Below are 19,251 nucleotides of genomic sequence, written 5' to 3'. Positions count from 1 at the left end.
TCACCTTGACATTGTTAAATATTACGGTCATATTTGTCTAATGTGTGTTGTTTATGGCTGCATTTTGAATGTCTTGGTTATGTTTGTTCAGGACGTGTTGTCTACATTTATGGCTACATGTTCGTTCTAAATTCTTTTTACATGCTTTCACCTTAGATAAACATTTACTATTTCATGTTGTGTTAATATGGAGGTGTATGACTATTCACGAAAATCATGTCTATACTCGTTAGGGCTAAATGTACTATAGGGGGAGTATGACTAGTTGTTACTTATTTCTACTCGGGTTATATGCTATCAAAATCGTCGTTGTTGTCTAATCGCTTTTAGCTTATCACTTAAGTTTTCTAAAATATTTTTCTCAAACATGACTCAAGGCTCGAGCATATACCGATGTTTGCAAAATTCAAATTTCTTACAATTGACTTATTCGTTGGATTAGAACAAGTGTTGCACAATCATTATCCTGTTGCAAAAGTGTGATTGTGACATTAAGTGTAACAGTCCAAGCTCACTGCCAACAAATATTGTCCTTTTCGGGCTTTCTCCTTCCCCTCAAAGTTTTTAAAATGCGTCGTCTTCTTTGCACAGGGGCTATGCTATAATTGGAACGATACAAAGAAGATTAGCATGGCTTATGCACCACAAGGAAGATGACCGTGTCTTAAAAACCTTGAAGGGAAGTCTGCACCACAAGAAAGATGACCGTGTCTTAAAAACCTTGAAGGGAAGTCTGAAAGGAAAAGTCCAAAAAAGACAATTTCTACTAACAATGAGCTTGGGTCGTTACACCAAGCCACTATTATCGCGTTGAAACGAAGATTTGAAAGAATCTCTCGGACTCCTATATGTAGTGCCCTTTTATGTCCACCAAACAAATATAAAAACAAAGGAGAGTTTTTTCTTTTTGTTTCAATTTGATTTGAACGGAGATTTTAAATTCTTAATTTTGTATGAATTTTTTTATTTTGTATATAGAAAAGTTAAAAGGGGTAATTTGTAATTTAATATATTTTAAATTAAAAAAAAAAAATCCAATTGAGTTGTAATTGGAATGTGACGTGGCATCCAGGTGGGATATTCTCTATCCATGATGTGCTTCGTCTCCGATCGCAGCTTCTGGATTCTTTTACTCGCAGTTCTTAATTCCGGCGATGCTGTGACAGGGATTCTCCAATCTTCAAAATGATCGCTAATGTCAAATCCAGCGGATATCCGTCTGCTGCTTCTTCTCTCTCTTCCGTTCGATCCTTAGCGCCAATACGGTTCCCTTCGCTACCACGTACCGTTCGTTTCGACGGTTCTGGAACTTCACGGCGGCTCCAGGTACTCGCCATGGCTGTGAAGCGGAGTCCTAAGCGCCTCAAGTACTCTGCTCCACGCTTCACCAAGGTTCTCCCTCGCTAAATACTCCCGTTTTTTAGGCTTGGTTCTGCCCTTGTTGCTACTTATTGTATATGAAATTGCTGTCGCTATTGCTTGGTATAGAAAACCTAATGGCGGAGGTAGAATTGCTTAAAGTGAATTAAACATGTGTACTGTTGTCGCTTATTTATTTATTTTAGTATAGATTGACACTCAGTGAATCGAGTAGGAGATTGCGGGGAGTATAGAAAGGATTATTGCAAGATTTGGATTGTTGGCAACACCAGTGATTTTGCCTGTTTTTGGTAGATGAAATTTGGAAATCAACGAAGTTAATAAACTTGTTCTCACTATGGTCTTTATCAGGAAGGGAGCTTGCTATATGTCAAAGCTGAATCGGAAGAGGATGCTTGGAAATTAGAACCCATAGTAGATCTTCTAAAAGAAGGCGCAGTTGGGGTTATTCCTACGGATACAGTGTATTTCTCTCTAACTTCATATGTCTCTCACCGTTTGAGATTTCTTTATTGCTAACATGGCTGACTCTTAAGATGAAATTGGACGCTTGAACGAGTAAATTTGTTCACAGTTTGTAAGAATCATACTTGCACTCTCTGTGTCATGCCACCCAGATTTTAGGCTGTCTTAACTCTGTTGAGAACGAGCTTCAAACTTCTACAGTGAATTTTTGGTTTCCCATGAGTATACTTTAGTCGGAATATTATTGGTTCGTTCAAATTGATTGTATTTGTATGGATATTCTACTTGTGATGATAAGAGTTCTGGAGGAGATGTAGAAGATTTAAGTTTGTGAATTTAAATTTACAGTGACAAGGATTGCAAAAGGAAAGTTGTTCAAGTTTCTTATGCTTTTGACGGACCATCTCGTGAATTTTGATTTCACAGCATTTTTGTTCCATTTCATAGATCTTTGTTTGTCTCTTTCTTTCATGTGTAACGGGGTGCGTGTGCTTATATTTTTCAAGGTATGCAATAGTTTGTGATTTGAAGAACCCCTCAGCCATTGAACGAATGCGAAGGTCGAAGTTGTTAATTTGTTATGCTATACTAGATGATATATTTGATTAGTTACTTCAGTTTCTCTCCCCTGATGCTAAAGTTTATTGTGCTGTTTAATGCAGGATCAAGAATATAGAGCCTTCCAAGGTGTGCTTATTCTTAACAATCTCTGTAGTGTGCTTTAGATAATGCTCATGTGGCCCTTCAAACTCTTTAACTACAACTACAATGCTCAAATGATGCTGGACAAGATAATTAATCTACTTATTATCATTCATGTCTGTCTTTCTACAGCCTACCTTTCCATTTTTTCATTATGTTCCTTAATTTTCACTTATAATCAACTATGCAGCCTCTAAGTATTTTGTGCCACTCTTTCCGGGACATCGATAAATATACTACAGGGTTTCCCTGTGGCGACGGCCAAGGCCATTCAAATATATTTCGCATGGTTAAGCATTGCCTACCTGGACCAGTGAGTGGCTCTTCTAACCATGTTTTGTTATGATAACTCTTTATTCTCAGTCCTTAGGATTACATAGTGTCCCCAAATGAGTTCTAGTGCTTGTAGTTTCCATAATCACGTAGAATTGAAGAAAGTGAGAAAAACATTTTCTGTTATTGTCCTATAGATGTCTTGATATATTATTTAGTTCGTAGTGAAATTCTCTTAAGTTCATTGAACTCTTAACTAGAGCAATTGATTAGTGAGACAGTTTTTGTGTAACAGTATACCTTCATCTTAACTGCAAGCAAAGAACTGCCTAAACAGTACATAGGGTACGGCACAACCACTGCAAAACATGCTGCATCAAGGAAGAATGTCGGTGTGCGCATTCCCGATGATGCAATATGTCAAGCAGTACTGGAAAAGACGGATGCCCCATTGATATCCACAAGGTTAGTACAATCAATACTCTTCTAGTTCTCTCTCCCTTCCTCTCAACGCGTCTCTTGATTGGTTTCGAGAACTGAAAAGACCTTCTGTACAAGCTGTTTAACAATTGCTCTCCATATCTGTTTGCCTATTTCTCATTCAGCTATTCGACCCCATAACGCAGAGTTTTATTTTGGTTTAATTGACTATCAATGTTTTAACAGGATTCTTTCCATTCCTTCCTATCCATTTCTGGATTGATCATTGGAAGGGGAGACTATTTGTATTAGTTGATTTAAGATTGTTTTAAATGATCGAATCCTAAAAGTAGTGAAAGGAAATAAGTATTTCAGAAGTGATGATTTGTTCAAACTATATGTTTGTAACGGCTCAAGCCCACCGCTAGCAGATATTGTCCTCTTTGGGCTTACTCTTCCGGGCTTTTATAAAGAATGCTTCGGATCTCACAATGTTAATCCCTTCTTTCAGTGTCAAATGCTTGAAGGAAAATGAGTGGTTGCTCGATCCAGTTGTCATAGCGGATATCTACGGGAAAGAGGTATGAATAAATCCTACAAAGGCAGAGTGAATATTTATGCTGTAATACCAAATTTTTTCTGAAGTCTGGTTGTTTGCTTCAAATAGGGTCTGGATTTTGTGGTGGATGGTGGAGTGAGAGTGGCAGATCCATCCACCGTAGTAGATATGACTATCACTCCACCAAAGCTTTTGCGGCAAGGGAAGGTAATCAATTAGCCATTTCATTTTAGCATAATGAACACTGAATTATAATTAACTCGCGTCATCTCTTGCTATCTGATCACGTATCCAGCGACATTCATTCAAAAGCAATATTTTCTATTAAATCTAGATCAAACAATATCTGAAGTTGGTCACTCATTTCTTCGCTGTGCTGTCCCGGTCTCGTGCTCGATCCTCATGAGATGGAGCGAGTACCATAATTTCAAGTTTCTGATGAATTTAGATAAGTCATTGTTCATTGTCTTCCTCCTTAATGTTTTGCAAAATCCAGGGAGCTAAACTGCCATGGATGGTAGCTGAAGGTGACGATGGACCACCCACCGAGTGACGATATCCGAATCGGGTCTGCCATTTTGTGGATAACCCGCTTCACAAATCACATGGAAGACAATCCAGTTCCAGTTAACAAACAAATCAGCTGGAGTTTGTACAGCGTGTTGTTCTTGGGATGCAGAAAGGGGCTTTGCTTCCTTTCAACGTTGAAGACCAGATGCGCCCATGGCTGCTTTGTCTTTCAGGTTTTTCTCAACTCGAAAAATTATCATCTCTATAACTACGTTTCGAATTTCGAATTAACACTTCTTCAAGTTTAAAATTAAAATTAAAGTTTGTAGTAAAAATTGATACATCTAGACAAGTTTATGAGTAAAATTATTGACTTTTTCTTAGTACAATGTAGAATTTGAACCTATAAACTCTTGACCAATTGAACTATACCTAGAAAGTTGGATTGAGTAATGGGCTGGGCAGCCCATAAGAAAGCCCAAGGCCTGCCTCGTTATTGGGCCTCCAGAGGCCCATCCAAACGAATAAAAGATAAGAACCCTTATATATACTATACATTTAAAAAATAACGAAATAAAAAATTCATATATTAAATGCCCAATATGCTAAAGATGAATTGAAATGAGAAAATAATAAAGTCAAAACGGGAAGGTGGGGGTAGAAATAATCGTGTAGAAATAAAAGGGATTCAATTTCCCGCCCTAAAATCAAACATTTTTCATTCAAAATTTCCAAATTATTTCCCTCCAAATCCCTTTTTCAAAGTTTTATATTAAAAATTTAATTTCTGATGCCTTCTTTGAGGGTATTATGGTAATAAAATCAATATTGAATTGCTATTTTCCTTCCACGTCTACAATTTTAGTCCATAAATATCTTCATAGATATTATGTGTGTATGAATTATAATTTCAAAATTATCAAAAAATTTACAAATTATTGTAATTATTTATAATTTTAGCTAAACTCGAGTGTAGGTCTGCTTGTTTGAACATATACTAATACTATCAATCAAGAAATTTGGGGGGTGAATTCTCGGTCGCCTTTTCCTAGTAGGTGCGTTTTAAAGCCTTGAGTAGAAGCTCGAAAGGAGAAGTAAAGAAGACAATATCTGTTAGCAGTTTTACAGCCTTGAGTGGAAGCTCGAAAGAGAAAATTAAGAGAAATTTAAAGAAGATAATATTTGATAGCCGTAGTTTGCTAATACGTTCGTTTTTTTTTTTTTAAATTGCATGAAATATGGTTCATGCTTCCTGAAAATGGGACGGAAATCCCGGAAGTGCCCACGAACTTAAATTTTTCCGGGAAAATTTACATAAAAAATTTAAATCACCCGCTATTTTTCAAAACCCTATCCCTAATTTCATCCTATAAAATCCCTAGTTTTCCTCTCCCTTCTTCACCATACCTCAATCGAAAAAAATCCCTAAACCCTTAATCCCCAAATCCCGCCGGAACCCTAAACCTTCTTCCAATTCCGACCATGCCTGCAATTCCCGACGAGCCTCTCCTTGCCCCTAACCCCGACCGCTTTTGCATGTTCCCGATTCAGTATCCTCAAATCTGGGAAATGTACAAGAAGGCTGAAGCCTCCTTCTGGACTGCTGAGGAAGTCGATCTCTCGCAGGACCTTCGCCATTGGGAATCTTTAACTTCCGATGAGAAGCACTTCATCACTCACGTTCTTGCGTTCTTCGCTGCCTCCGATGGCATCGTTTTGGAGAATCTCGCCGGGCGGTTCATGAAGGAAGTCCAAGTTGCTGAGGCTAGAGCCTTCTATGGATTCCAAATCGCCATCGAGAATATCCACTCGGAGATGTACAGTCTTCTTCTCGAAACCTATATTAAAGACTCGAACGAGAAGAGTCGGTTGTTTCGCGCGATTGAGACCGTCCCCTGCGTCAAGAAGAAGGCCGATTGGGCGTTGAAGTGGATCGACAGCACTGAAACGTTCGCTGAACGTATTTTAGCCTTCGCTTGCGTTGAAGGAATCTTCTTCTCAGGTAGCTTCTGTTCCATTTTCTGGTTGAAGAAACGCGGGTTAATGCCTGGACTCACCTTCTCGAACGAGTTGATTTCGCGAGACGAAGGTCTTCATTGCGATTTCGCTTGTTTGTTGTATTCACTGCTGAGGAAGAAGTTGAGTGAGGATCGAGTGAAGGAGATTGTCACGGAGGCGGTGGATATAGAGAGGGAATTCGTGTGTGAGGCTTTGCCGGTGGCTCTCGTTGGTATGAATGGTGATTTGATGAGTCAGTACATTGAATTTGTAGCAGATAGGTTGGTTGGAGCTTTAGGGTATGGGAAAATCTATAATGCCCAGAATCCGTTCGATTGGATGGAGCTGATTTCGTTGCAAGGTAAGACGAATTTCTTCGAGAAGAGAGTTGGGGATTATCAGAAGGCGTCTGTGATGTCAAATTTGAATGGACATGGCGACACGCATGAGTTTAAGATGGATGAAGATTTCTAAGGATTGAAGATGAAGATAAAGATGAGTTCGTTGTGTAGAATAAAATTTGTGGGTTCTTCTTTCTTCTTCTCCTGTAACTTAGTATTAAGAATTAGACTTGATTATGTTTGTTTAATTTCTTCTTGGTTGAGAATGAATGATATAAAACGTTACATCTTTTTGTTTTTTTCTTTCTCCTTCTGACTGCAAATTGGTGGTTTGGTTGGTTGTCTAGGGTTTTGGTCAATTTGAGAAGCAATTTTGTGTTTAAAATTGTTCTTAGAAGTCCTCCATGATTGTATATGTTAAAGCTATAGATTCATTTATTCAAAGACAGCAAGGGCCATTGTTGGGCCATTTCTACCTCTCCTTTTGGCCATGGCGATGGTGATTTTCCCGACATTGGCCGAAGCTCCCCGTTCCTTTGATGGGAAGAAATGGATTGTGGGTCTGTCGGGGATGATACAGGTGAGTCTTCTTGTTGCTCTACTTCAATATGGCGCAATAAGATTGCTGAAACTGTGAGGGATGTTTTGTTGTTCCTTGTTATTACCTTAAACAAAATGGGGTTTGTTTGTTTCTCACTTGGATAAACTTTTTGCAGGGAACTTCACTCTGCTAGCTGTGTTCTTAACCTTCTCTTTTTAGGTTCTTTCTGGGTTTTACAGACCATAAGAATTTGTTAATCAAGTAGGAGGTTTCTGATGGAACTTTGGTGCTTTAATGCGTTCTTATATTCTGGATGTTTTTGGTCAGTCTTTTCTAGTACATTACTCTTTGTTTTTGATCATTTGTAATCAACTTTTGGAAAACAAGATTAAAACCAAAAATTCAATACAAAATTGTCATCAAAGAGAGCATTAGCAAAATAACCCATTGATCTAAAACATTTATGCTTATGTGTATCTTTGTTTCTTCAATAGATGCAGGATTTAGCGTATCCTGTCCTGGGAAAGTGAGTTCATTTTACAATAACGATTTTTCGGTTTTCTACTAGCAGTTTTAACTCTAACCTCAGCTCTATTTATCGGTCTGATGGTTCATTTCTACAAGTTTGTTGCAACGTAGTCTTTATGATTTCGATTCTCTATAAAGGACTTACGTATCATTGGGAAGTGCATTAACATAAATACGGCAGTAAGAAGTGATAATACAAAAGTGTGTAAACTATAAAAACGAGTCAAGGTAGATTGTCCCACACTAGCACTTCCGCGTAATAACTCTAGCTCCTAAAAAGAAAAAAATTGAATGCAGACTTGAAGACTGAGGTGGAATTTTAAAGCTTGAACTCATCTTTACCAGAAAATTTATTTATATGTGCGAGTTTAGCTTCTATACTATTTCGAGTGAAACGATGAGCAAATTGATAACGACACTCCATATTGGTATCCTTGTGTCTCTGTTTCTCAGCTGAAAAGTGCAGAATTTGAGAGTTCGGCATCAATTCTGTCATTAGAAGAGATTGTTGGAAAAAGAGAAAGAAAACTGTACCCGACCAAGGGATGGACGTAAACTCGTAGGCTAGGTCTCTCCTCTGTTTAGTCCATTAGTTAAATTTTGACAACATGATATGCAACATGATATTCAAAATGTCGTGTAGTGAGTGCATGCTTGCACTTTCAATCAAATCTACTGAAAATATATAGGCTTCTTTTGCTGTGTATCTACTTTAATTTGCCAATCGTTAAAGCTTGACAGCATTAAGGAAAGGGCAGTAAATATAATCTTCATCCCGATGACGAACCCAAAACTTGTTCCTTTATTACTCTAAAATAACCCGTAACCATGAACAAACACATTGGACTAATCAGAAAGTAAAGACATAATCCTGACAATTCGTTACAGCCATTCATGGAAGTCTGCTACTTACCATATGGAAGAGAAATTAAGCTTTTAAATTAACAAAAACATCAGTAAGGATTTGAAATAGTAGATCAGGTTCCCATCTATTTCGGCCAGCTTGCTCCTTTTGTGGCCTTAGCTGCCTGCAACACAGATTCAACAGGTATAATGAATGATTGTCAAAAGGCAGAACCAATTCAAAGTTTTACGCAAGTTAATGTTGTCTGAAAAAGAGGTCAAGCCAGCAATCACACTCATCAATTATTACATGGAACTGTTATTTGGGAATGGAAACAGTGTACAATCATGCCGACATAAACTAGAATGCAAACTACATCAATCACTGTGATTATGCAAAATTGAGCCAAATGACTATGTGAAATCAGACATCGGTTCAAAGAGAGGAACGAAACATTGTTTATAAGGGTATGGAAACCTTTCTCTAGCCGACGTATTTTAAAAAACTTGAGGGGAAGCCCGAAAAGGAAAGCCCAAAAAGGACAGTATCGGCTAGTGGTGGGCTTGGGCTGTTACAAATGGTATTAGAGCCAAACATCGGGCTATGTGCCAGTGAGGATACTAAGCCCCGAAGGGGGTGGACATGAGGCAGTGTGCCAACAAGGATGTTGGCCCCAAAGGGGATGGATTGGGGGTCCCACATCGATTGGAGAAGGGAACGAGTGCCAGCAAGAACATTGGGTCCCTGGGGGTGGATCGAAAGATCCCACATTGATTGTAGAGGGTAGCGAAACTTTCTTTATAAGGGTGTGAAAACCTCTTCCTAGCATACACGTATTAAAAACCTTGAGGGGAAGTCCAAAAGGGAAAACCCAAAGAGGACAATATTTGCTGGCGGCGGGCTTAATACGTTACGAACTCTCCCTCTCCCTCTCCCATCTTTCGTGCGTTATAAGGTAAGGGTAAGGTATTATGAGCAATTACAGTTCCCAGGTAAGTTTTCCCCCCCTTCCCCCCTGCCCTCCTTCCTCTATACAGATAACAATGTGCAATCAACAAGGCTTGATATGGGTTACAGCATTTTGTTATTGAGCTCGGGATTGATCGATGTAGAAGACTAGATGTGTTTTCTCCTTGTGGTTGTAAAAGTTTGAGAAGATTAGTTTAGATGCACATATCCTACATTATTCATAGACAATGTAAATTGTATGAAATGGCGAGAGCAAGTCTTCAGGATAATTTTGTTTGAAAGGGAATATGGTATATAGGGAGAACCTTTAAGAAACAAGAAAGCCAAGAGGAGTCAAGAAGAAAAAAGACTCGATCAACCCATCAATGGCGTAGTTAGGTAATTCATAGAATCATACCTAAAACATTTATCTAACAAAGTAAACATTTCTCCCTTCATAACCTACATGCCCTAGATATAGATTAATCTAACAATCTAAAAACATTAATCATATTATTCCCCAAGTCAAAGAGAAGCTGTAGATTTCAATTCCGTTCTTCAGAATCCAATTTTATTTCATGCTCAAGACTAGAAAGGGACTAAACTTGGATAACACAGAAATTCGACATAGATCAAACCTGTTTACATTCAATAAGATCGGACTATTTTATTAATTGAAGGAACGCAACCTCGAGAAAGAATCAAGCAATTACTCAATTCAGAAAACAGTGAAACCTAGAGATGCATAAGTAAAAAAAAAAATCCTGACCTAACCAGATCCAACGATGATGTTATTGATGGGGATAAAGATGAGCTTGACGAAGAAACCGACGAATCCCATCACCACGAAGCCGATCGCTGTACGAACCGCGACCTTTGTGAACTCTACAAATCTCCCGGAGTAGAGGAAATTGGTTATAAGATCTCCGCCAAAGATTAAAAACAACTACAAAATCAAAGAGACGAAAATGGCTTCGGAATTTGTACCTTTGCGATCAGGCTTGTGACAGCGCTTGACGAGACGTACGCTGTCCTTGGCGAACTCCCGGAGTGGATCGAAGACGGAATCAATGGCGTCCATTTTTTCTCTGCAGGGGCTCAAAATTTCCACTGTCTGGTTGATAAAACGCCGAACAAACTAATTATAAAAGAAAAAAAAAAAAAAAACAGGACGGAGAAGATAATCCGGTGGTCAACTGTCGAGAATCAAATTATTTTAAAATTAATTTAATATCCGATGATCCAACAAATTGTCGATATGTCCGAGTGGTTAAGGAGACAGACTTGAAATCTGTTGGGCTTCGCCCGCGCAGGTTCGAACCCTGCTGTCGACGTTTTGTATTTTAACCAGTTTTTTGGGTTTGGGCTTGGGCTTGTGATGGGCCTGGGCTTGGGCTTGTGATGGGCCTTGAAGAATGTTTCGGACAATTCGATCAGCCTCGCCAGCAATTGAAGTAGTCTGCATTTGTATTCGAAGCGCGAGTAACCAGCGGGCAGAATTTTGTTTTGTTTGGTCCGGAAGTTGGGATTGGGATTCACGTAGATGGCTTTAACGAACTTCATCTTGACGGTGGCCGGCGTTGGCGCCGTGGTTCTTCTTTTGAGGAGCGATGTGAAGCAATCGGCTTCAATCTTCAGGCGCAACGTCAAACACATCCGCCAGTGGCTTGAAGAAGAATCTGCCTCTGCCTCCAAGTAATTTTTTCTTTTAAATTCTTAGTTTATTTTCTTGTTTGGTTCATATTTGTTTTCTTGAAGTTCATTTGTATTAGTGCTGTCGGAATGAATCAATAGACCTTAGCATTTGGTTCTTGTTGGAATTGATTGTGTGTTAGGAATTTAATACGCAGGCAGCGGTAGTATTCATGTTTGTTGCAATTGCGTTTCGGCGCTGGGTTTATTGTTTGAATTCACTTTGAGTAAATCTCTACTCTCTGGGATTAATGTGGAAAGGGAGAGAATCACTAGGGTGACTGATTTTGGTTGTGTTTTGGTGGAAATCCAAGAAAGAGGTCATTTGGAGACGCATCCAAGATAAAAAAATATTGGGGAAATTAACTAATATAGGAGATCAACAAGGCTAAATCAGTCGGAAATGAAGTTCTCCTGGCTAAAGGTTTCTCTAGAGATCGAGGATTTGTGGCATCAAATTATTGAAGAAAAATTTGATGTTGATTGGGTGAAGTTACAAATGTGAAGAGAAATAAGTTGCTGGTAGAACCTCTCCAGGCTTAGACTTGTGACCTAACAATTTTCAGTAGGAAATGGCATGAAGATTTCCTTCTGCGATAACAGATGGAAGAGAATCATCTCCTGAGGTGTATGTTTTGGAGAATTTCAACTGTGGCTGCTCTGTTAGATGGATGCATTCACTGTGAAGGGTTTTCTGGATGAGAAGTAAATTCCTGGAAATTTCTATGAGAAGATATTTTTCAGGTGAAGAAGCAAGCAAATATGATGGCTTTGCTTGCGAAAGACCTAGCAACAAGAAGGATATTAAAGTACGGATTCTAAAATCATCTGGATGTTCTGAAACGTGAAAAGAGGAGGGTTTAAAGAGAAATCCATCAAAGTTGGTATGAAATGGAAAGATGCCGCAGAAGTTTCAAGTTTTTTCTTTCTGGACTTCACGGTTTTGAAGCCATGAATACTACCACTAGGACTGCAGAAAAGGTGTCCTGATAGGGCATTTCCGCTTCGTCCAGTTTTTTTTTTGTAATGCCAAGGAGGAGAGCCAACTACCAGTTTTTTTTTTCATTCTGATTTAGCTCACATGTTGGAGCACAAACTTGGGGTATACACATATACACTGGGAATTTCTTAATTCGTTAAAAAACTCTGAGTAGATGCTGTGGGTACTCAATTTAAAGAAGCATATGAAAATTGCTCTGCCCAACTTAATTATATCCATACTGTGGTAGTTATGGTTGGAAGGTAACTATTAAAGATTCAATAGTAAGGAGAGGAATAGGATGAGTAGAGGAAATTCTTGAATAAGAGTAAAGCTCTGGGTAGAGACCTTGATGTTTCTTTGAAGGTAGGTTTGATAGTCATTTGTTCAATTGGGATATTATGGACATGACCAAGGTTAGAAATGGTTAGAAATGGAAAGAACATATATTGATAAATAAGATAATATTTCCCTTGGCAAGAGGTTGTTTAAATGAAGATTTTAAAAGATGGGCAATGCATAGCAATATTGATAATGAAGGAAATGTTTTCATTTTCCTAACACGTATTAGTCTTATGCTTATGGGGGTGAGTGTTAGCAAGAAGGAAAAGGAAAAGAGGGTAAAGATATGGTTGAAAAATGAAGGTTACAGTACCTTAATTTAGTGGCAGCTTTTTGCGTTTCAAACATTTCCTGGCCGTCAGCTCTCATGAGGAACTCCTTAAAAACTTTTGAGCTGTATTTCTGGTACGTATTCCCTAATGATTGGTAATGGATACTTATAAATTAGTCAGTCGTGGTTTTGGAGTAGGCTTGCAGTGCAAAGAGAACCGCTGGAGAATCTTATCTTCTTGTCAAAGGTTATCTAGACCATTACTCGTCTTCTAGAATTCTAAGGAAAGTTTCCTTTGGTCTTGGAAAGTTAAAAAACAGATTGAGAAAGGGACTTGTTGATTGATTGATTGGTTAGGTCTATCGTCTTCGTTCTAATATTATTAGTTTATACTAATTTTTCTTTTCATTGATGTCAACTGGGGATGTACTTTTCTCGAACCTTGATCAACTGTCCAAATTGATTCCTGGAATTTGCTTTTGGTTTAGATTGATTTGTTGTGTTGGAGTTCGTGTTCAATCCGTCGCTAGACGCTCAATTTATTAATGTTTCATATGACAATAGCAAGTAAAGGACATGAGAATAAAGTAATAGTGGAACTCCAGAGCCTAATAGAAATGTACTATTTACAGTATCATTGTATTGCTGTTTGATGAAGATTACAGGCTACCTAGACTTTCAAGAGTTTTGGCATTCTCCTCTCGTAGTCACTCTAGTCACTTCCATGTAACTAGTTGGCTGCCCTCTCTCCTCTCAGTCGTCCTTTTCTATTGTCAATAGTATTGATATAAAATGCCCTGATTGTTCCTATCCCTGCTTGCAACTAACTTTCACTTAAAATGTCCTCCTTTGCCATCTTTCTTGGGAATACTTTATGGACTGGGAAGTTGGGCGCCTATTGGCTTACTTCCTGTGCCTCTGGCTTCTCATATCTGTTTCTTTGTTTTTAATTAATCAATTAATTTATATGATATTAGACCCAATTGCATAATGTTTACCTAGTTTAATGCAGTGTAGCTACATTCGGCCAGCAGAATGTTAAAACCCATTCGAGTTGGCGAGTGAAGAATATGATAGATAGTATAAATAAAAAGTAATAGAAGAAAAGATATCAAGCTTATGGGTTATGGCGATTTTCATAGAACCTCTGTCTTTAAGATGTCTATTTGGCATGTGAATGCAACAGGCTGCTGCTCCTTTTGTAGGCCATGCTTGTGTAATGTAATATGACTGTGATGTTATTCTTTCAGGACTGTGGAGAAGGCAACCAAGGAGCTGGAAGCCAAAACTTCTCAGAAGGATATTCCAAAAGATGACAAGCACTAGTGTCAGTATTAGGTTATTTAGCAATGCGAACCTGTTATTGAGTCGATCTCTCCCCCCACCCACCCAAATTTTGTTGTCTACTTCACTACTAATAATCCCTATTACTTTTCAGGGTTCCTTTTCATCCCAGTTTAGGATCTGATCGCTTTGGCCATGATGAAAAATAACATGAATTTTGGTTACATCCTTAAAGTTTTAAAGGAAGTATTATTTGACATGATTGAGTTAATGGCTTGCCTGATACCTACTAATATATCTTGCCGTTCTGTCAATCTTGACTTGTAAGACAACCTAAGATCTGTTCTCATTTCACCGCCTGATTGTAGTTTTAAAACTAATTTCTTTAGAGGTCTATAATAATTAGACGTGCTGGATTGCCCCCAGTGCAAAGATAATTGCTGTCTGACTTTATAGCATTATGTTGATTATAATCATGCCTGCGGTGTCGAGATAGACAAGGAGGTTGGTCTTGCCAATATTAGTGTTTATAAATTATGCTCTGTGCCTATTTAATTCCATATTAGGTATCATTATGTCATAACCTGAGGTCAGCCATGAGCCATCTAATACAATCCTCCGCATCAGGTATGCATTCCTTCTTTTTCTATACAGATTTTTGTGTGTTTCATTCATGTATTGGTAGAATAAAGTGAAAGTAGATATCATTTTGATGTTTGAAATTTGATAAATGACTCTTTGGTGCTCCTGTAATCTGGGTCTGTGTCAATGGAGCTGTTGAGTAGGTTGATGAGAATGTCGACTGTATATTTATTTATTGGCTAGGGTTTCTCTTACCACATGTGGTTTATTTTAGTGCCACTACTTGATTCTAAGGAAATTCTTGCTTCTTTATTAGTCGTCTAGGAGCTTATGGGAGGGGCCCATCTTTATTTTCATAGTTCTTATACTTCTATACTTCTAAAAAAATATGATTGTTGCTTCAAAAATTCTCGTTTTGAATAATATTTTAAGAAGTTTGTCATGTTGAAGTCATGGACGATAAAAATGAAATAAAAAGACCAAGGTTAAGTTACAAATTAAAATTTTAGATTTGAGGTTCGTGTATTTGGGATTCCTAACTTTTTAAGAAACTATGAATTTAATCCTAAACTTAGAATTCTATGAAATTAGATACAAAAATCAAAAGTTTATGATTGGTTGTACTAAAAAAGATTTTAAATTTTACTTCAGGAACAAAGTAGATACAAACATAAAAGATTCAGCAATTAAATTTGTAATTCAACCAAAGTCCAAATGAGTACCAAAAATGAATCTTCCACAAGTATTATACAAAGAAAAAAAGAACTAAAAATTAGGGAATAAAAATATATGTTTGAGGTCAAAGTAGGGTTCAAACCTAATTCTGTCCTTTTTGTTTAATACTTTCTATATATGGGGATTGATTGTCGGTTATAGCATGAGCTGCTACTAATCTTGCTTAAGCTCTGTCCTAACAGCTTGGCTTGTAAGATGAAGAAGAAAGAAGGGGATAAACCTTGTGAGCAGTTCTATAAGCATACTTGACAGCTTTGTAAGTAAAATGATGAATTCTTCTGAAAACTTCAAGATTCAGCATGAAATCTCATATACTAATAAGCTATAGACTAGAACATAAGCTTGTTTCTGTGTATTCTTTAGCAGTATCATCAAAACACAGCATGATCAAGGAAGCAAGAACATAGTAATTTCCAAACAAAACATGATTCAAGAACATAAGTCTAGAAGAGGAATAGCAAGACAATCGTTACCAGGGTCGCTCGGCATAGGTGTTACAAAATGGCACGTAGTAACGTGTTCACGATGCTTTGCGACTCCTGGTATAAATGATGATGTCAAAGCAGTCTATTCCTGGTTATGGAAACTCAAAAAACAAACCAGCAAAATACATTTGCTGTCTAAGAAAACACAACTTCAAATTCAAAACGAGTCTTGGATTAAAGCCATAGAAAACAGATATGGTTTCTGAAGCAAGACTACTCCCAAGAAATGGGAAACTTATGTGGAGCCTCACTTTGGAACAAGCCATCAGATGCCTCCATTTCAAGCTCCAACCCATTATCAAGATTGGTTTCACAAACAGGCTTGTCCTTGGAGCCAAAGGAGGCAGAGAAGTCACTTAAACTACTGAAATGCAGCTCAGTCTCTGGAGTTTGGACTGGAAGACTCAGATGAGACTGAACTAAAGAGCTCAACCCAGCATCTGGGTGCGATGACAGAAGATAGAGAGCACAACCTGAATCCACGGGCGAAGTATTGGTAGGCACCGCTTGTTTCATGCTGCCCACCTCACTTCCCTGAGAGATTGCATCAGGAAGTTGCTGATTGAAACATAACCGAGAAGACACCATTTGCTTACCTTGCCTTGTCCCATTTTTGTGGAGGAAAAAGGGCAACTCTTCGTTGTCTCCTCCTCCTCCTCCATAGCTGAAGTAAGCGGAGGAATTTGGTGGAACCATGGAGGTTTCTTCAGGCCTCATGGACCATAAACTCCTACCATGTTCATCAGGCACATGAATCTGTTGATTACTGAACTGCAGCACAATTGGCCCTATGGATTTGAGGAGGGTAACCCAATTTTACAAACAGAATGGCATCCATCAAACATTTGTATGGTAAACTGCAGAAACAATCAGTTACTAACCTTTGCAGTTTGACAGGAAATCTCTTGAACTCATAAACAGGGATTCGGGTTGAGGCTTCCTCCTGCGGCGATTGTGCCCATCAAGCCGCTTTCTGCAGCTTCGCTTCACCTCATCGAACTCACCAAGCGGATGGAACCTACAATACTTTTACTCAAGAACAATCGGACTCCACAAGAAACAACAAGAACCCCGAAGATTTTGAGGTAAAAATTAGAACAAAACAAACAAAACCCATTAATGATTTCTGTGTTTTACCTGCTGCACTGTTGACAGAATCGTTTTTCCTCGCCCCTCACCATCACAACAGGGGTTTTGGAGTGCGAATCGCAGACCCTATGGCGTCGATGATACTCCTTGCAATTCTTCAGGTCAGAGTCACAACCATCGACCAAACAGGACTGATTTTGAGTCCCTTGGAGGATTCGAGTCCTTTTGGAGGATCCATTAGAGGAAGAACTTTCCTGGCTCGAACCCTCGAGAATGGGTTCTTCATTATTATTGGAAGAACCAATCGAGTCAGAGAAACTTGTGGGCGGTGGGGGGGTGTGATTCTTTTCCCGGAAAGTGGGTTTTCCAGAAAGAGTTCCCCAACCCCAATCCATAAACAACACTTGTTTGATTGATCTCTTGCTTCTTCTTGTTCTTCTTCTCTCCAATTGAACATACCCAAATCCTCAACTGGGTCTCCACTTTTTGGATAAAAAAGAGGCGAAAGCAGTGAGGATAGAGAATGGTTGGATGATATAAGACAGACAGGTCACTGGTTTTGGTACAGTACTCGTTGATGCCAATATTATATCAAAAAACCCACATGAGTTTTGAACCTCAACGGAGTTTTAGAGAGAGAGAGAGAATAGAGAGAGAAATCATAGTGGAAAACTTGGTGAGCTTCCCATTTTGCCACAACATGACAAACAGAAAGTTCCAAGAAAATGGGTTTAGAATTTGATTAAGAAAGCTACCATATTTACTCTTCCCATCAATCCCCAACTAGGTTGCTGCATTAATAAATCACCTATAAGAAGAAAAACACAAGAAAATTGGGTCATCCTTGTCTCGGCTCCAATTCGTGCAAGCCTGTTTCAGTCATTCTATATTTAGAAACATTTTCATTTAGATGTAGTCTCGTTTTATTCATATGCCTCTCTTTCATTCGAGTGTCACATTCTTAGAAGAAAAACACAAGAAAATTGGGTCGATGACTCATCACAATTCCAGTAAGCAAATAGAGGAACAAAAAGCTCGACTCTGTTGGTCTTCTCATCTCTCTCTCCCTAATCTTTCCTCCACTTTAAGAAATACTTTGAGCAACTTTTCACGCAGCGAAATTTTGTTTTAATTGGTTTGCTACTTTTCCTTCGTTTTTCATACTTTTCTACAGAAATTGTTGTATTTCTTATTTTTATTCATTTCTTTTAATTTTTATGTCATTAGTTACAGAAAAGGAATGTGCACCTTAATGATATATGTAGTAGATTCTTGTAAGCTTTCTTAGCATATATCATTAAGCGTAAAAGTCGAAAGGGAGATTAGGTTAGAAAGAGGAAAGGGAGGGACAGATTTTATTGGTCTTGAATGAATAGTAAAATATACAGAGAATCAATCAATTATAGGAAAGAAAAGGGGTTTAAAGAAATAATGTCTGCTCCAAGAATCTCAATTTTGAAAAAGAATTCAAAATTCTTAGATACTTATTAGACAGAATTCATTCTATGCTTTAAACAACTTTAATTTACAATACCTTTGGCATCTCTAGAGGAACCAAAAAGCTTTTCTTAAGCTTCCCCAAGTTTCCGTTTTTCTTGTTTAGGGTCGGTCCGTGACTCCTTCCTCTTAAATCGCAAATGGTTAATCACGAACATATCTGATAATGTAGACGAATAGAATCTAGGTGGGTTTAGCTGTCTTAACTTGTTAAAAAAAACAAAACAGGGTCGATGAAGATGTGTTAGTTCAGTATTACACGATTGGGAATTGTAACATTCATGTTGTTTTTTTTCTCATAATTAGTGTAAGACGACTTTCAAATACTTTACGTAATTGCAACAACTAGAGAGATTGGTCTAACTCTAAGACCCCGACTGAGCATATAGCTTAAAGAACATTGAATAGGAGAAGTTTCGATGAGACCTTAGTACTCCCCAATAAACCCTATCCTTCAGGTATTACTAACACCAAAGAATCCCATACTCCTTACACCTTCCGACTCCGATGGTTTGGAGTAGATCATCGGAGACAGGATCCTCCTTTTAGAGTGAGGCACCCTCCACTGTGCGCCAAAGCCGAAGGCGTAGTGGCATTTCCTTCGGTGACTGCATTATCCTCGTGCAGGGCGGAGTAGCGAAACTGAGGTATGACGTTTAGACATATAATAAGCTCCACCCTTACTCCTTACGCCTGACACTGTTTCCAGACTCGGATGTGAAGGTTTTCGTCGTGGTTTACTTAAATCTGAGACAGGATCAGTGGAGTAGGGCACCTTCCACTGTG

General features: G+C 38.4%; 5 protein-coding genes, 1 long non-coding RNA gene and 2 other non-coding genes across 9 annotated transcripts; 6 read left to right on the top strand and 2 right to left on the bottom strand.

Annotated features, from left to right (window-relative positions):
* The first annotated feature begins 578 nt into the window (after positions 1-578).
* LOC111442496 lies at positions 579-685 on the top strand. The gene has a single exon (XR_002710318.1). It is a non-coding gene; the product is annotated as a U6 spliceosomal RNA (small nuclear RNA).
* Positions 686-1,071: 386 nt separating this feature from the next.
* On the top strand, positions 1,072-4,611 carry LOC111442458 (uncharacterized protein YciO). Its single transcript, XM_023079902.1, has 9 exons — positions 1,072-1,392; positions 1,732-1,844; positions 2,352-2,405; positions 2,508-2,532; positions 2,738-2,860; positions 3,116-3,285; positions 3,752-3,821; positions 3,908-4,006; positions 4,296-4,611. Exons 1-9 carry the CDS (start codon positions 1,186-1,188, stop codon positions 4,350-4,352), a joined length of 918 nt encoding a protein of 305 aa, XP_022935670.1. The 5' UTR covers positions 1,072-1,185; the 3' UTR covers positions 4,353-4,611.
* A 951-nt stretch (positions 4,612-5,562) lies between these two features.
* On the top strand, positions 5,563-6,947 carry LOC111442318 (ribonucleoside-diphosphate reductase small chain). The gene has a single exon (XM_023079679.1). The coding sequence runs from the start codon at positions 5,792-5,794 to the stop codon at positions 6,779-6,781; it is 990 nt and encodes a 329-aa protein (XP_022935447.1). The 5' UTR covers positions 5,563-5,791; the 3' UTR covers positions 6,782-6,947.
* A 1,549-nt stretch (positions 6,948-8,496) lies between these two features.
* Positions 8,497-10,656, bottom strand: LOC111441357 (protein transport protein Sec61 subunit gamma-like). The gene is made up of 3 exons (XM_023078308.1): positions 10,497-10,656; positions 10,279-10,394; positions 8,497-8,745 (listed from the first exon to the last, which is right to left on the bottom strand). Exons 1-2 carry the CDS (start codon positions 10,588-10,590, stop codon positions 10,279-10,281), a joined length of 210 nt encoding a protein of 69 aa, XP_022934076.1. The 5' UTR covers positions 10,591-10,656; the 3' UTR covers positions 8,497-8,745.
* Positions 10,657-10,761: 105 nt separating this feature from the next.
* TRNAS-UGA lies at positions 10,762-10,843 on the top strand. The gene has a single exon. It is a non-coding gene; the product is annotated as a tRNA-Ser (tRNA).
* A 105-nt stretch (positions 10,844-10,948) lies between these two features.
* On the top strand, positions 10,949-14,348 carry LOC111442202. 2 transcript variants are annotated; one of them, XM_023079497.1, is made up of 3 exons: positions 10,949-11,204; positions 14,044-14,131; positions 14,232-14,348. In XM_023079497.1, exons 1-2 carry the CDS (start codon positions 11,053-11,055, stop codon positions 14,117-14,119), a joined length of 228 nt encoding a protein of 75 aa, XP_022935265.1. In that variant the 5' UTR covers positions 10,949-11,052; the 3' UTR covers positions 14,120-14,131; positions 14,232-14,348. The 2 variants fall into 2 exon arrangements, with proteins under 2 accessions (XP_022935265.1, XP_022935264.1); XM_023079496.1 differs by having other exon boundaries at positions 14,044-14,348.
* A 368-nt stretch (positions 14,349-14,716) lies between these two features.
* On the top strand, positions 14,717-15,982 carry LOC111442203. The gene is made up of 2 exons (XR_002710277.1): positions 14,717-15,650; positions 15,761-15,982. It is a non-coding gene; the product is annotated as an uncharacterized LOC111442203 (long non-coding RNA).
* LOC111442201 (squamosa promoter-binding-like protein 13A) lies at positions 15,787-17,608 on the bottom strand. Its single transcript, XM_023079495.1, has 3 exons — positions 17,017-17,608; positions 16,761-16,897; positions 15,787-16,667 (listed from the first exon to the last, which is right to left on the bottom strand). The coding sequence occupies exons 1-3, from the start codon at positions 17,361-17,363 to the stop codon at positions 16,093-16,095; spliced, it is 1,059 nt and encodes a 352-aa protein (XP_022935263.1). The 5' UTR covers positions 17,364-17,608; the 3' UTR covers positions 15,787-16,092.
* Between the last annotated feature and the right edge of the window lie 1,643 nt (positions 17,609-19,251).

This window comes from Cucurbita moschata, unplaced genomic scaffold (genome assembly GCF_002738365.1).
Source record: "Cucurbita moschata cultivar Rifu unplaced genomic scaffold, Cmos_1.0 Cmo_Scf00004, whole genome shotgun sequence".
NCBI lineage: Eukaryota > Viridiplantae > Streptophyta > Magnoliopsida > Cucurbitales > Cucurbitaceae > Cucurbita > Cucurbita moschata.
This window is presented reverse-complemented; position numbering and strand designations above follow the sequence as displayed.